Below are 17,265 nucleotides of genomic sequence, written 5' to 3' on the forward strand. Positions count from 1 at the left end.
TCCACAGGAGTATTTTGAGCGATCACAAGAAAATGTTCATATTTCTTGGCCTCTGAGCCTGATGTTTTATTTATCCATGAGACTGTGTTGGACTGAGTCAGACACTTGGTTGGGGCTTTCCTAGACTTGCGGGCAATTTCATATTCAGGAGCTGTGTTAAATTTTAAAATAAATAATTTTAAAAAAAACATGCTGAAGCATATCTTTGTGTCTATGTAGGCCATATTAGGCATCAGAGATTTAATTCATCTTAATTTAATCAATCATCTTTTGAAGTCTGACCTTGGAGGGAAAAACTGAAGCCTCTGCCTTGCCAGTTCTTGCTGATGCCAGACAGCTCTTTGCTGTGGGTTTCATTATTTTACTGAGTTCAGGTCTAAGGAGGGAAAGGGCTCCTCGCAAAAGGGCACTTGTTCAGTTTTTACTGTCACCGTAATAAATCTGGATGACCTCAAAAACTACCCGAAGTACCCGCGTGACGGATCGTGGCCACATGGGGGCAGTACAACACCACACATGAGGCCAAATCACCAGCCTGCGCTGTGTGATCGTTCCTGACAGACTTGGTTCAACGGTGTAGACACCGAGAATAATTTATTCACAAACGTACCCAGTGGGTCACAAAGAGACGATATTTGTTCAAAAGCGTTTGCTTCAATATCCCAAGTTTGCTGTCAGCAGTCGTTCTCCTGCGTGTTCTTTTCGGATGTTGTGTCTGAACTTTCAGAGTATTGACAGACACCGGGCCTGTCTGGGATGGACACTATTTATGGCCCTGCTCGGGTTACTGCCAGTGACCTCGTAAAGAAATGAAGAATCTTGATGCAGAGGGGGATCAAAAGCAGAGGAACCAGGATGTCTGTTTTCATTAACCTTCATGACCGCTGCGAATCGATGAGTAAGTCATGGTTTTTTAGCGCAAAACTGACCAAAGCGCATTCAAAATGGATCGTCTGCCTGGAAGAGAAGGCGCACTCGGTCACCCAAATAATTTCCAGCATGAGATAAACTGCAGAAAGTTACAAGTACGTAAAACTTTCCCTATGTGTGCGCACACGACAGCTTTTGTTCAGGGTTCCTTCTCTTGCCTGTCAGGTCTTGCCTTTCTACCTTAGGCTTCAGTTCAGACTTCTAAGGATGCACATTACGGCTATTCCCCGTCATGAAAATGTGGATTTTTTTTTCTTCAGTGAGAATTAATAATAGCGTCAAGATGATGAGAGCGATTTCAAATAAAGACTGAGGTTTAATTACTGGATGGAATTCCAAACAAAGCGATTGGATCACGTCTGAGCCGTCAGTCCTTCATTCTTTCATAAAGCCATTTCTTGCTGTAATTTGCAGCACGATCATTAGCATAGTCTAATATATCTCAAAAGACAAACATTTCTCACGCCGAACTCAGACAAATCAATTGCAGCCCGCTCATCTTACCATGGCCACTTTTCCAGGCGTGCCCACACCAGAAAAAACAGTGCATTTCAGCAGGATTAATGCAGGAATATCGATCAAGTAGTAAGAAATATTCCTCAAGTTATGAACAGACATTTCCATAATGTTTTTCTCCCCTGTTATTGGGGTGGGGGTGGGGGGTGGAATAATTCCAAACGATATCCTATAACCCTGGTCTCTCTCTTTACATGACATGCCAGGAGGCCTTCAAGCATATACTCTTACTTTTTCCACAACACAGAAGGTCATTTCTGCGACCTTTAGCATTTCATGTTAGCTTAAACGCCAAAACGGTTTGTTTTGTTGTTGTTGTTTTTTTTTTAGGAAAAATAAATCTGGTGACTTTGAAATCTCTAAATGCAATGTGAGGTAAAACGCAAGGAAATTTAATTTCACACCATTCGGCGCTTTCCAGAAAAGTGGCCAGGTCCACATGATGCAGCTTCCTTTTATACTATCTGACCCTCTGACGAACGATAGATGAGATAAGTGCTGTGGGCTGTTGCATCCATTAGCTGCCTCACTTTAAGATAAAAGGCCTCAGATCCCCACTGGGACACACGGGTTCAGGACTGTAGATACAATCACTTGCCGCTACAAACAGGATATAGTATCAACTTTTTTCCCGCCCCCTCCTTTACTTACCATTTACACCGTTAAACCACTTTTATCTCCAAAGTGGATTAGCCGCTTGACAGCAAAGTAAATCCACAGAAAAGCCCGGTGACGGAACACCGGAACAGTCTGGAGCTGTCCAACTCGCTGAATTTGTATGCAGTGCGTCTGGCGCTCTCCGTGGTGCTGAAACTAGGAAACTTGCTTCGGTTTAATGTTTTTTATCTGGATCTTGCGAGTAAAAGTGCTGCATGTACCTCACTCCTTGCAAACCTACATCAATGTCTAATCTGTTCTCAGTTCAAAGCCAGACAGATCGATTTGTAATAGATTCAAGCAAAGATTAATCGGTTCAAAGCAACACACTGGACTTTCTCACTCTATACACAGGGGGCAAAAATGGTCCCAAGGTGCTTAGGGCAGTGTCAGATGAAGGTGCCTGAGATTACCTATGCTTCATGATGTGGTTCACGGCGCGTGGTTCATTTTTGTATAAATTTTAAAGAAGCAATAAGAGAAAAAAAAAAGCCATAACCTCAAAAAATACAATTAAAAAAACAACCTCAGCGGACACTGAGTCCATCTTGTCGCGCAACAATGCTGGCAACAAGAAGACAAGGAAGACATCTGAGTCTGTCTGATAGCCCTTACTTTTGGGTCGTTAGCAGGCATCCACATCCCCAAAGTCTTAACGACTGCAAATGCAGCGCAAAGCAATCAATCGCCATCAACACACAAGAATATTCTGGGGATGGAATAATTGATAGGCTGTCTCCTGGTGCGTAACGGAGAGGCTGCGGTGATTAAATTCTGTTTAACATCTTGGTGGGTGAAAGGGAGGTGGTGATAGTGGGTAGTTTTACATCATCCGCGTGCATATCCGAGCAAGGAACCTAAGTATTGACATCCACACACTGTTTGTAACATGAGCGAAGTGTTGGGGCGAGGTGGGCTATTATTTGACGAGCACAGGTCAGCGATTTTTGCACAGTCGCGCACCTGTCAGTCACTCGGGAACAAAAGCAGACAATCCTACTCACACACACACACACACACACACACACACACACACACACACACACACACACACACACACACACACACACACACACACACACACACACACACACACACACACACAAGGGTACACGAATAATGAAGTGGCGATAACTGAAGTGTGAATGTTCAGCTTGTGATCCCTACTAGGCAAATCCATAGAAATCATTGATGTGCATTGTACGTGTACTTCGTACCTTAACAGACACCGAAACTACTGATCGGCTTAAACAAACAAGCCAAAGTGGGAAAAATGATCTAAAATCCTTTTAGGTCGACATCACTGATTTCTCATTCAAATATGATTTGCAACTTGTGCCATATAGCTTATGTCCTGAAGAAATTTCAGGACTTAATATAACCTCAGCGTTTAAAAATTCTGGAAATCAAAAGTGAGATGGAACACCTTAAGATTAACTAATGGCAATCCAAAACCCCCACAAACCAAACCAAACCAAAAAAACAACCCACTGACGTGTGTCTCATCTCTCCTTGGACCTATACGTACGGTCCAGGCTACTTGTAAACTACATGACATCAGTGAGGAAGAAGGGGTGTACTAGGGAGCTGGTGAACTGGGCGGGCGCTGTTGCACGTGTTCTGAATGGGGAAGACGGGCTCGCATCGCATTTCTCAGGTCCAATCGATCCCTGCTCGGGAGGAGCGACGGGAGAGCAACTATCACTCCTATATCACTATACCATCACTCTCATCAGCATCTCCCCGGCGACTATAACGCCTCTGTGTGACAGACTCACATAACGAGATGAACTTGTGCGGAGTGTCATCAACCCGGTGTCGCTTTGGGGGAATTACGCACTTCTGATGACTTTCTCCTCAGTCTGGTTCTGAGATGGGACTCAACGAGATCATGGCAAGTTGGAGCACGTCCTTATTACGCGATCCCTGTCTTCTAGCCCGGTTTCGGAGGGTTGGCTCTGCGGAGTGGCAGCATATCTCCTCACTCATTCTTTAGCGTGTTTGTGCGCGGGTACCCGGACGGAAGACTTACTAGGATTGCCCTGTTTGGTGTGAAAACAAAACGCCTTGGAGTTGAAACAGAAAGTGGCAAAGCTCTACTATCGCCTCACCTGGACTCTGTACAGCTACCAAAGATCATGCCATCGCGGTTATAGATTTGGGTAAGATGTTTTACCCCCTTCTCTTTAGATTAAATTAGTATAATTCACGTTTAAGTTCTCTTTGTCTCCTTCATAACGCGCGGTCTGTAGGCTAAAGCGTAAAGGCTAGGGTCGGAGGAGGACTTTGTATGTGGAACATTTTTCTATGTCGAGCAGAGAGAGAAGAGGTGGCGACTGACTGGCAAACTGAAAGCAACTTTGCTGCTGTTTGGCTCAGAGCGCAGCGGACACGCTTTGCTGGGGAACGATGTGTTATTAACAGCGTAATTTTCATAGAAAACCTCGCCGATCTCCTGATCACTCATGTCTCCTCATTTTCATAGCTTTGCGTAAAAGAATGGAACACACGACGAGCCCGTTCAAACGGCCGTCCGTCCTGTGATAATGTGCAGCGCGTGCCGTTAGAAAGATCGCGGAAAAATGAGGTGAGATTGATGCAGTGTTTCATCACTGTGAGGTTAAATAAGCGATCGGTTCCGCTTAGCACCTATTGAGTGCTCCGCCAGGCTGATCCGCTGACCAGACTCTTTTTGCTCGCCTTCTAATCTCTTTGCATGGATTGAGATCGGCTGGGAATAGCGGGGCGCGCGCAGCTCAGACGTAGAAGAGAGAAATGAAGTGCCGCCGGGTTCTCCAAGCAGATTGCGCACGGAGCCAAGGAGGTGTGTTGCAGAACCTAATGGCCACACTCTATTGGGCGTACACGCACAGAAGCGTCTCTCTCTCTCTCTCTCTCTCTCTTCTCTCCCTTTCTGTGTGTGTGTGTCTTTGTCTAGTGCACACACACACACACACACACACACACACACACACACACACACACACACACACACACACACACACACACACACAGCCCGAGTGGGGAAAATTACTCGGTGCATGTTAATGGGCGCAGTAATGAGACCCAACCCCTATCGTGTTGTAATTGTTAGTCATCCTTGTCTCCACCCTCCCTCTCCCTTCCCTTCGCGTGTATCCCTGCCCGTCCTGTGGCTCGGCTCTGCAATTTGTACTGTATTGTGTAATTATTTCCCCATTGCCGGTAGTGGCACTCCACAGAAAGCGGTGTCATTAGTGTGACAGGGCCGACAGGCGAGGGAGAGGGGAGCCTGGTGGAGGGGATCGGTCCGGAGACTTAATTCTCATTGACAGTCACATTAACACAGGAGCAGCACTCTTAATCCTGTGGAGATTACTCTCTCCAACCTGACTCCCTGTCACCCACCCATCCTCCAGGGGCTCACTTACTCACACGCTGTGACAAACACCTGTAAGAGGGTGGCACTCTGATATCTGTGCGTCTGTCTGCAGTGGATGGCTTCTCCTCTGTCTTTGTCAACCTTTTCCACCCTTCACCCCCTCTGCCTCTCTTCCTCCGCAGCCCCCCTCCAGATCCACGCACATACACAGTTTTCACACACACAATTTTATCATCCATACCCTTCCCTTTTCTCCCCCTTCCTCTTGTAGCAGGTCCCAGTGATGGGACAACAGGTATCCTCTGAAGACTATTCTGCTCTACATGGCTCAACAACCTCCTATCTACTTACCCCACAGAGAGCTGATTGGGATGACTGGATGGGAATGAGGTGGGAGGGATGGATTGTGTGCATTTGTGATTGTGCATGAGGACACAGCCAAGCAGAGAGGCCACGACAGCGAGGAGGAGGAAAGGGAGAGCAGGGGAGGCGAGAGAAATGAGCTGGAGAGACAGAAATGATGATGCAAGGGAAAGATGTGTATGTGCGAAAGGGAGAAACAGAAAGCCTATATGTGAAATGACGTGTGTCTGTAATAGCAGGAACTCTGCACAATGGCATCTTGTAAATCTGTGTACTTGTTTATGTGTGACGGAGGGGTGAACACTGCATATTTGAGATGATGATGATGATAATCTGTGCATGTGTGTAAAAGGTGTTGTGGGTGATATGTGAATAAGCAAGAATTAGACATGTAGGACTGATGAGGTGACAGCAGCGTGACAGATTGGAGCTCACCTCCACATGTACGCACACACACACACTGGCATAAACAGATTTCTGTGATAAGTGGATTCTTCCTGACTAAGAGGAGGAGGAGGACAAGGAGTGGTAGAAAAAAAAGACCAGAGAAGAAGACTAGAGAGGCATGTCACTGTCCATGTCACCGGGAGAGGGATAGGGGAAAGGACCCTCATTTGTAAATGACAATGTCCTGGACAGCTTTTCATTTCAGGCAGCTTCTGGGGATATTGAGTCAGAAAGCATGAATAGACGTCATGTAACAGCACTGGAAAATAATGCCGTCACTCATCGTCATGAAACCAGGCTCAGTGAAAGCAAGCTCTAAGAGGACTATTGTGTCTTCTCAAAAATATGAGATCCATGACTTTAATGGAGGAAGGAGCGACATTAGATCAATAAGTAAGAGTGTGGTATGCATCTCACTTTTGTTTCAACCACAAAACCACAAGTGGACAGAAGTCATGACCTGTGGTGAAAAAAAGAGTAAAGTTCAGCTGGTGCTTACAGGCCAGGGGGATAACATTTGATACATCATTAACTGTGAAAGGTGGCTTAGAGTAGAATGATATCCAGAGTGTATCTATCGGTTAATGAACGATACATCAATTCAATTCAATTCAATTCAGTATGTATAGTACCAAATCACAACCTCAAGGCACTTCATATTGTAAGGTAAAGACTCAACAACAATACAGAGAAAACCCGGGCAATCAAACAAATCCCTTTGAATTAGCACTTGGTGACAGTGGGAAGGAAACACTCCCTTTTAACAGAAAGAAACCTCCAGGAGCCATGCATCACACGCTTCACTGTACTTTCTAATAAAAATGACCTCAAACAAACATTTTATCAGATTATGAAAGCATTTTAAAGCATCTCATGTTTTAACGTTTTCTTTCACACAGCAATCATTTTCTCATAGTAGGCTCCAGCTGGTCCCGGCAGTAAAGATCTCTTGTTGGAGGGCCACAGTTGTTCTTTACCTTTCATCCTGTCCTTTGTCAGACAGTCAATCAGTTGAAGACAACAAGGCCTTGGCTTTTCTGTGTGGTGTCATAACACCAGCCCTCTGACTAAGTCTAGCAGGTCTTGCATAGACTGGTAGCTTACACCGCCACATGAAAACTCCTGCTGTCCAGCTCAAGAGAAATGGTGAAAGACATAGCCGTGTATTTCAAACTTCTCACTTGTCTTGAAAATAGTAATTTGACTAGGAGTTATTGGATTATTGTCCACTTTGTGTCAGGAGCTTTTAAAGAATCTGTCATGTACTACTGAGGGGTTATTTTTTTAAAACAGCTGTTTTGCTAGTATATTTTGGAGTAATTCATTTATGTTTTAATTTGAGTCACTTCCAATTGGAAGAGAGTTTCGAGAATGCCGTCATCCCTTTGCAAACACTGAAAATAACTCCACCTTACAGCCCTCAAGGTGATATTCTCTGTAGCTCCGACTCACTTTGACCATGACAAATCTCCCTAAGTGATAGTAATGATTGTAATTGAACAGGCACAGTTGCAACCCACAGTGCTCTATCTATCACCTTGGATGCAATATGCTGCTTCCACTTGTGTGTGTGTGTGCTTGGATTTTTTTTTGTGTCCATCTGTGTGTGTCTCTTTGAGAGACTGCGTGTCCCTGTTCGCGGCCCCTCTGGCAGCTGGCAGATGTGCTGTTAACTGTGAGCGACAGTGTGAGTGTGTTCGTGGGATTATGAAAAGCTCCCACTGTGCTGTGCTGCCCGGGTCCACTGTAAAGCCGCTGCGAAGAAGCCGTGTGGCGACGGCAGAGCCTGGGGCGGTCATCACAGCAGCCCTCAAACAACGCAACAGCTCGTGAGGGGGAAAGAGGGTTTCACCCCTGCGGGATTGGAGCTTTAAAAGGGAGAAGTTGTGAAGAAGAGGAAGGGATAAAAAAAACAAACAAAAAAACCCCCACAGAGTTGAAAGAGAGGAAGTGAGAGAGACGGCCTAATGCGGGAGCTGAATGGGATGCTGAAACTGAATGAGTGTATAAGAATTCAACAGGGAGGAGCATGATAGTCATGAGACGGTCAGAGGAATGTGTGTCTGTGTGTAGGGAGTAATGGGAGAGAGAGCGTAAATACCCCAAATCAATTCAACTTAACCGTAATTTGCTGTAAATCATGCATGAAGTGGAATTGTGCAAGCGTGCTATCTGTTGCCCATATTCCCCTGTATTGAACAATATATTATTTTTCCATCGGATCTGGGGCCCTCTAAAAAACATAGCACCATGGGTTCATTTAAAAATGTGTTTCCTCAAATGCATTTTGTGGACCCAGAGACAACAGCTAACTCACGCACAAGGACACTAATACATGTGTGCAATCTAAAATCCTCCTAAAGGGTTTTATGTGTGGTGCGAGCTTCCACATGGAATCACAGGCACTGGTGTAATTGCATTAAAAATTTCCTTTGTTGGTAGATCTGTCCCTGATATCTGTGTATGATCCTCACATAGAATTGCTTTGTGAGAGTGTGAGGAGGTTAAAGGCCCCGCCTGTCTCAGGGGAGCACAGTGATATGGTGTCATGCCCCGAAGACTCACAGACAAATTAATTCACTTATTGACACTGCTGACACGTCTCAGTGACTTTGTAAAATGAACAATTGATCCCCCCCCACACACACACACACCTCTCTCATACTCTCGGCCTCTCTCTGTTTTCTCTGACTTCTTTTCCTCCTTTCATTCCTTCCACTCTGCTATTTCCACTGTCTACAACTCTTTTGTCTGTAAGCTGCTTCCTTCCCCCTGCTTTCACCCTACACGCACCAACCTCTCTTTTTTAATTTGACTGGCCAATTGACAGCCATGGCACGTATGGTAATTAATATAATTACACACAAGCTGGTCATTAACAGGAGTGGGGACTGAAATAATCAAGATGTCACTTGTCTGCATATCTGAGTTTCAGTGGGGATGTGCTCAGACAGCAAGAGAGTGAGAAATAACGTGTGCGTTTGCACGAGTGTGAGGGAGAAGAAGGGGAAAGGGAATGTGCTCCTTTACCTGTGTGTGTGTTTGTGTGGGCATTTAATTAAAACAATTGTGTGAACGAATCTAGCAGCCCAGAGAGTGTTCAGAGAGTGTTTGTCCAGTGCTTTTTTCTGGGTCAAAGCAGTACGCACAACTAGAGGCCAAAAGCTCAAAGAAAATCAAAGCCAGCTCCACATCAAGGCTGTTTATTTTCCATTAATCATAATTTGGGCACAAAACAAAATGAATGGCTGCTGCTCTCAGGGGACTCTCTGTCAGGGCCCGGGTCTCCTTTTGTTTGGCTCCAGGCCGCCGTTCAATACCAGCAGCCACAGAAGAAGGGTCCAGTCAGAGTTAGCAATACACTGCAGCATGCACACTCTGCTCTTGACTCTTTCATTTTCTTATTCTTTGCACAGAAAGGTGAAGGGTTCTGTCACTTTATTACTACACTAGGTCATGCTGTGTCCTTCCTGCCTCACTGTGGTTAACCAGTTTTCTTCTTCATATAAGGCTTCTTCTATGGCTTGGGGAAAACAAGAAGTATATAACATATACTTACAATGAAAGCGTAAAGAAAGAGAAGAGAAAACAGACAAGGAAATATGTACACAAGACTAAAAAGTTGCTTTCCACATCATGCTAAAACCATGCAGACACACTGAGTGCACAATTACTAATTTGGCACTGAAAAAACCGCGACCGTGAAAAGCTACTTCCTATTTGTTTCTGTGCACGACACGATGAGTAAAATGTGAAAACCTGCTATGCAATCATTCTAGCACGAAGGCAGATCAGTTGCGGAAATGGAGAACTTACTGAGCGAGCAGAGCAGTACATAAAGATTGTGCTTCACCCCCCTAAATCACAGTCTCTACTTGTTTTTTTCTTCTTCTTTATCACAAAAGCAAGCTATGGCTAGAATAAAAGAGGAGTAACAACAAGAGAGAAGCATCAATACTGCAGATACCTAGTTTGTCTCGAGTGGAAAGGGGGGAAGAAAAGCTGCCAAAATGGGTGTGGGTGTGTACAATCATCAAAAAGTGTCTCCTATTCTTTCCTCCTTTCCATCCATCTTCCACCGCTGAGGGACACTGACTTTTAATGGCCTTTTATTGCTTTATTAGGGTGCGGCAGATTTACTGCTGGACCGTGCCTCTGTCTGTCAGCAGCTCTGAGGAGGATTTCTCTGATCTATGTTGGCTCAAGCTGGCTGTCTAGGTTTTAAATGACAAACTGAGGAAACCAGGGAGTGGGCCTTGGCCACAGACTTGTTGTATTAGTGAGCTAATGTTTATTAGCCTGTTAGTGCCTACGCTTCATCCCCTTTTGTAAAACAACTAACAGCGTACTCCCTCTCCCTGCCGCCCAATTCAGTGGAAGAGGATGCTAAAACACTTTAATGACACTTGTTAGCAATGTGGGAACATGACAGGTACATTTAGCAACCTTAGAAGTGCGTCTGCTGAGTTAATCTAACTGTACAACAGGTGTGATCTGCATAGATGGGTGTATCAGTAAAACGGCATGTTTGTGAATGGGTGACATGTGTACACCAGCTTATGAGCGGCATCCAGACTCCCAGGAGTGGCTGGTCGCCTGCTGCAGCACATGAAACGTATAGTGGGACTCTGATCATTTCTGGCTTTTATCTATGGAAGTGAAGGAGTGGAAAACAGTGAGGGAGAGGAAGTAAGATAAGTGCTGAAAAGAAGGGGATGTAGAAGTTGGCAGAGAGAGAATGAGAGCGGAGCCAAAGAACAACCTTGGAAAACACACCAAAGAATAGAGACACAAAAATAGATTCACTCTCTAGCTTGCTGCACATACCGCTCTAAATACACGTATATTTCTTGGCCGCCGGATTCTGAGACGATAGTTTGTGCAACAAGGTGGGATTTAGACTTAAGTGCAGGCCGATCAATTGAGTCATAATGGTACCTCAGTGCCAAGGCCATTCTCTGAACTCTGCAGTCGATGCCAGTGCCAGGCAATGGTCCCAAACTCAGACTGTTGCTTACAACTCTGTCTCTCCTCTCTCTCCGTCTCCTCACCTGGCCATTTCAGCAAATGTGGGGTTTTCCATTTAATTGCTTGCTGATTTATTGGAGGAAGAAATACAGTGGAGGAGGTGTGATGTTGCGGGTGGATGACAGTAAACAGATTCAGTGTTGCTCTGTATCTTTCAGGTGCCTTCTGACCCCCCCACCATAAAATATTTATAAGAATCATGTGCTATGACGTAGTATTAATCCTCAGCTGCTGTGTACCTCACACAGAGACCTAGTGCAGATTTTATTATGCAGTTATGCACACTGTCATACTGATTCTGCCAAAGACTATACTGAAACGCCTGTTCATAATATGTTAACAGTACAAAACAAACTAAAACAAAGTAATTTAGGATTTTAGGCATCAACTAAAAATTCTGTAGACGCTGTTGTTAATGTGAAAACAAAACATGCCTCAGTTCTGAAGATTTTCTGAAGGGTGGCCTGGATTTTATGCGTGCCCTTCATGTGTCTGACTCACATGCGTAATGTCTGACATTTTAAGATGTCTTCTTCATTATGAGTTTAAGCAGAGAGATTGTTGGGGTGTCATTAGAATTTGCAGTTGGGAGGTATTGAAAAAAGCAGAGATGCTGATCTGCACACTGAGGAGAGAAACGAAAAGGCACAAACGCACACACACACATATACACACACACATAGACACACATGCACGGAGGCAAGAATCCTTTGGCGAGCAAGGGTGAGGAGGAACAAACAAGAAGCAGGAAGAAAGTGAGCTGGGCAAAGGAGGACAGACAAATGCAAAAGGCTGTGCCATATGAATGCATACCGCAGTGTTAATTTAAGTTTGTACATTGTGCCTCACTGTGTGTAATAAAGTGCATTTGTGTGTGGGCACACACCAGCTCTATCTGCCCAGCGACCCAGAGGAAATGGCAAGGAGCACCATGCCGTATTGGTTTTAGAGCTGAAAGCAGACAAATATATAGAAGCAGAACATTACACATCCTAACTGAATGATAATACTGTGCATATCGGCAGAAATCTGAAACGCTTCACGTAAGATTCCACTGGGCTTTGTGCTTTTGCCCGTTTCATTTTCAATATCTTTCCGCCTTAGGGAGATGCACTTTGTTTTACACTGATATGCTTTTTGTCTGCTTGGTCTTTGTCTGGGCAGAGAAAATCAGCATACTGAGATGCTGGTGTGATGCTTGTGTGGTCTACAATCTTATTGTGTTGTTTTTTTGTGTGTTCACATTTATTGGAGTTCACCCAGAGACCACGTTCATGTATCCGGTAGCTCTACTTTTCTGTTTTCTTTGAATTTTGTATTCTATTTAAATAGTTTTAAATTCCAAATAAACCACTAAAATCCAATACTGAAAACCAATCTTGCCTAAGTAAAAAGAGTCTCATGAAATTGAACATATTCCACAAAAAAAAAAAAAGAAAAAATAATTTTTTTGTTAGATTCTGTTCAAGGTCCTTGTATTATCTATTTGCTGAAGAAACAGTACACAAAGCTCCTGCTAAATATGTAATTTGCAAGGATTATTTCTGAAAAGAATCACAAAGAAACAAAAACAAGACAAATAATATACTGTTTTTATGTAACTGATCACGAGGATCTGTCCATACATTATTTGGCTTGCAGTGATGTATGTGCAAGCTATTCATGTAGCTAATCAAATAAACATGCACATGTAATATAAATGTATATTTTATAAATATATTTTAAACCCATAAGACCCATTCAGATCTTACACAGTTAAAAAATGCATATTTATTTGTAATATTGATTGCACAGGGACAAAATGTTTATGATCTGACAGCAGTAAATATCTAGCATTTAAAATAAAGCCGCAATTGGCCCAATACAGCCAACATAACACAAACAGTCAAACCTAAACAACTATCATTGCCTCTCGCCGTGTAGTGTTGGGCAGACGAGCAGCATCTTCAGTCTTGGGGTAGTGTCAGAGGAAAGGCCTTGGGATCATAAAAAATTTAATGTGCAGTTCATAATGTGAGTCTATGCTCATTTAATTTTTATGTTAATTTCATCCTGCTTATTTTGATTGTGTTACTTTATGTGTTAGTGAAATGTGCTCAGCAGCAAGAACGCTCAGCTGTTGTTAGTTGCTGAGAATTCCTTCGTCCAAACCACCATGTTTAATGGATCGCCATCATCTTTTTGGTGGCTGGCGAGGCAAACATCAGCCTGTCAGTCAGTCGGATGGCTAAACTATCCCGTCAATAATCTGAAGCAGACTTCAACAGATACAAATCTCCTTCTTGTTTCTCATTCATTTTTAAAAGACATTATTTAATATTACAGAAAATTTCACAAAGCCTGCCTATGAACACTGGTACATACAAAGCAAGAGACACTGAAGCTATCAAATAATGGTATGGCGCCTGTTTTTTGCAGTTCTGCCGAGCCGCGACTTCCTGTGCTGCCCTGACAAATGATATAATCTGTGAGTGACAAACAGCACGGTGTCACGGTAAACCCTTCCTGCGGGAAGTGTCTTAGCCTTTTATTTCTGATGCACAGCAAACATCTTTCCTGATGAGGTCAGAGACTGTATGCGGTATAATACATGCAAGTATAATTTTGCAAGTTCACGGGTGCATGTTCGTGATTGTGCACGCGTGCGTGTAGAGCACGGGCAGATGATGCTGTTTGGATGCAGGGCACACTGGATGTATTTGTGGCAGAGGTAGGATCGTCTCATTGCATGACATTGCGTGTCAGTCCTGTGTGTGTTTTCTGCAAGGAGTGACACAACCCAGGCCTCAAGACCTTGCAGGCGCCTGGTGAGGGAGGATGTGGAAGTGATGATACAGAGGCAGCGATTATTTTAGAAAGAGTGAGGCTTGATGTTCTTAGATAAACTTGAGGATGTCGTTACACTGTTTGCTAAAGTGTGCATGTCCTTCCTGCCAAACACAACAAGCTGATGATGACCAGCTGAGCCCCACGCACACGTCATCTTGCTTTAACATAATGTCACCAGAGACTTTGGCCTTTTACTGCAGTGTGTATGTTTGCTGATTCACACACTTATTCACAAATAGATACAAATAGATCTAGATATACAGTATATATAAGGTACATTTATTACACAGTTAAAAGGCTACAATCTGTGATCTGTGTGAGACACAATAAAGGTGACAGTATTGCTGTTACTGATGGCATATTTCACTGAGTCCCAGTGGGCTGCATCTGGAGACCACACACACACACACACACACACACACACACACACACACACACACACACACACACACACACACACACACACACACACACACACACACACACACACACATTCATACATATACACATGCACAACTGTGCTCTCTTAATGAGTGTTTCAGAGAACAAAGCTGATAAAAATGCATGCCATAACCCAGCCTTTAAAAAGGAATGTGAAATAGTCTTGCATGCAATCGTACAATCATGCAGTGTGCCTGATCCCTCCACACAGCGCACACAACTTGGATACTGTACTAGAAAAAAAACAACAACCCAAAGACACACACATACATATACATAGACAGGAGTATAGATACTGTGATACAAATATAAATTGAAAACACACAAACAATATCTGTTTGTGTGTATCTGCCCTCTTCTCTCTAACCCATGCTGCTGCTGCCTTCAATGATAATTCAATAATAATAACTCATTCACATGATCTTTTGCTCGCTTTCACTGCCCAGCTACTTTCTCACTCTTGCCAAAGCAACCTCCTGTTTTCATGAGATTCATGCCCTTTGCTGTTTGCTTCTTTCCCACTAGGGGGCAGTGGTACTACATAGATGGCTGCAGGTGTGGAGGGAGTCCTATCTACTCGGGAAGTTTCTCAGCATGTTAGCGGACTGAGCTGCATATCAATGAGTTATGATGAATAATGAAGGTTCGAGGAGGGAGAGAACATTTTGTTATTAATGTGAATCTGTTGTCTTTCATTTAGATTGCAGAGTTTGTCCCTTTGTAAAGAGAGGTGTGTTGACACACTCTTATGGCGGGATGGTAATTTACTCAGTGTGTGGGTATGAGAGTGTGCAGACAGCAACATGCATCAGTAGCTGTCACTCAGCTGTAATTAGAAGGGCCTCTCTTGCTGTCCTTAGATAGGCTTTGAATTTACTTAGCAAACACTGTGTAAATGTGCTCTGTGTGTGTGTGTGTGTAGAGAGAGGGAGAGAGAAAAAGGCTGTGTTCATGGCTTGTTTGATCATCTGATTTGTTGCAAGAAAATGTTTTAGACTGCTTTTTTTTTGGCATGTTTCTGTTAAACAGACCTATTTTCTACCCAGTTTAATTTTTAGTGTGTTACACGCGCACGTTTTGAGTTTTTTGATTAGTGTATTTACGCACATGACAGAGTGTGAGGGTTTGTGAGGGAGAAGGGGAGAGACGTGTGATGTCTAGAGTGGGGATCACATTCAGCCTGGGGGTAGGTGAACCTATTGTAAACAATGGATCTGACAGAATCTGGGCCTTCACATCTCCGCCCCCTGTGCGTGCGGGTGTATGCTTGTTTGTGTGTGTAGACCTTCATGCAAGGCCATCCGAGGCCACCGAGGAACTCCAGGGCAGCCTGGCCTCTCTGACTGAGCATGTCTTTGTACCTCCTTTCTCCAGAGCCTTCTTCTGTTTGAGGTGAGGAAAAGGTGGAAGCAGGAGGAAGAAGAAAAGGAGGAGGTCATTTGAGGTGGTGCGCGTGAATGCAGCCATGGCCTGTAGCCGCTGTTCATAAAGAAGCCACACAGTGGAAGCGAGACCAAAGGAGACAGATGACCAACAGGTGAGATGGTGTCCCGCATCACCTACTGGCAAGTGAAACACATCTGGTGCTGCAACTAATTACTGTTCTGTGGTTTTTGTTAACTAAGTCATTGTTTTAACAATAAAACAGAGTAATTATATGACTTGACAAGTTCCTACAATTCAAGGTAACATGGTGAGATGCTTTCATTTTTTTCCCTTAAATTAACTGATAAATAATTAATCAGTAGATTAATTAAATGAATAACTTTATTTTTTTCCAGCAAATCCAAAGTTCACTCAGTGTAGCAGCTCAGATGTGAAAACCTGCCTAAGTTAAAAGCTTTAGATTTGGGTTGTTTACCACAAAAAAACAAACAAACAAACAAGAAATTGAAACAATTCACCTTTGGCCTTTTTGGACATGTTTAACAGTATTAACCAGCTAATCAAGAAGCAACAGCAGAAAAAAAGTCCAATCATTAACATAGTGATTAGTTTCAGCCTCTTACCATGTATTACTGTTTCTGGGTTACACATGTTTCTCTGCTCTAGCTCTTGTAAAGTCAGCCCTTTTGTAATTTGCAGCTCCAAGAAGAAAATTTGAAAACTTTATACTAACAGGATGCTTTTAGCACACAGGTCCCGCAGTTCCTATATCTAAGTCTTCCTGTAGTATGTAGGAAGGACATTTTTTGCAGGCCTAGTCTGTTCTCAAGCTTCTCATTGCTTCCTTTGACCTTTGACAGTTACCTCTCACATTGTTTCTGCTTCTTGGAAAAAACAATATTTTTTGTGTGCTCTGCTGTTGCCTCCTGTTTTTTTTTTTCTCTTCTTGTTTTGGGTACAGGTTGTGACCCCTCACGATGACCTTTTCCTCCTCTTCTCTTCCATTTGTGCCTCTTTTTGCTCCATTCCCTCTCTCTCTCTCAGGATGAAACTGAGGGGGAGGTCAGCTTGGCCTTGGCAGGTGGCCTTCCTTGTTGCCTTGGTGATGCTCTACGTTGACCCAGTGTCTGCTGGCAACCGTAACCATCGGGGACCGACAGGTACACCAGGTCTCGATCCAAGCTCCCCTTCCAACACCAAGAGAGGTTAATTACACTGTCACTTCAGAGGTGTAACACATGTTCCCTGAGCCTGTCGCTGACTGAGCCATCCACGTCCTGGAGGAGGGGGACGAGCGGGCACAATTT

At 43.8% G+C, this 17,265-nt stretch overlaps 1 protein-coding gene across 1 annotated transcript in view; it reads left to right on the forward strand.

Moving 5' to 3' along the window:
• The first annotated feature begins 3,861 nt into the window (after positions 1-3,861).
• The window catches only part of tafa4b (TAFA chemokine like family member 4b), a 49,269-nt gene continuing 35,865 nt past the window's right edge, over positions 3,862-17,265 (forward strand). Inside the window, exons 1-3 of the mRNA XM_085405925.1 lie at positions 3,862-4,265; positions 15,947-16,109; positions 17,003-17,118. Of these exons, the coding sequence (XP_085262051.1) occupies positions 16,030-16,109; positions 17,003-17,118 (196 nt within the window). The 5' untranslated portion in view covers positions 3,862-4,265; positions 15,947-16,029. The remainder of the gene's footprint in view (positions 4,266-15,946; positions 16,110-17,002; positions 17,119-17,265) is intronic.

The sequence above is a fragment of the Rhamphochromis longiceps genome, linkage group LG5, assembly GCF_057381845.1.
Source record: "Rhamphochromis longiceps isolate RC_006_pf linkage group LG5, R_longiceps_female_GT1.1, whole genome shotgun sequence".
Taxonomy (NCBI): Eukaryota; Metazoa; Chordata; class Actinopteri; order Cichliformes; family Cichlidae; genus Rhamphochromis; species Rhamphochromis longiceps.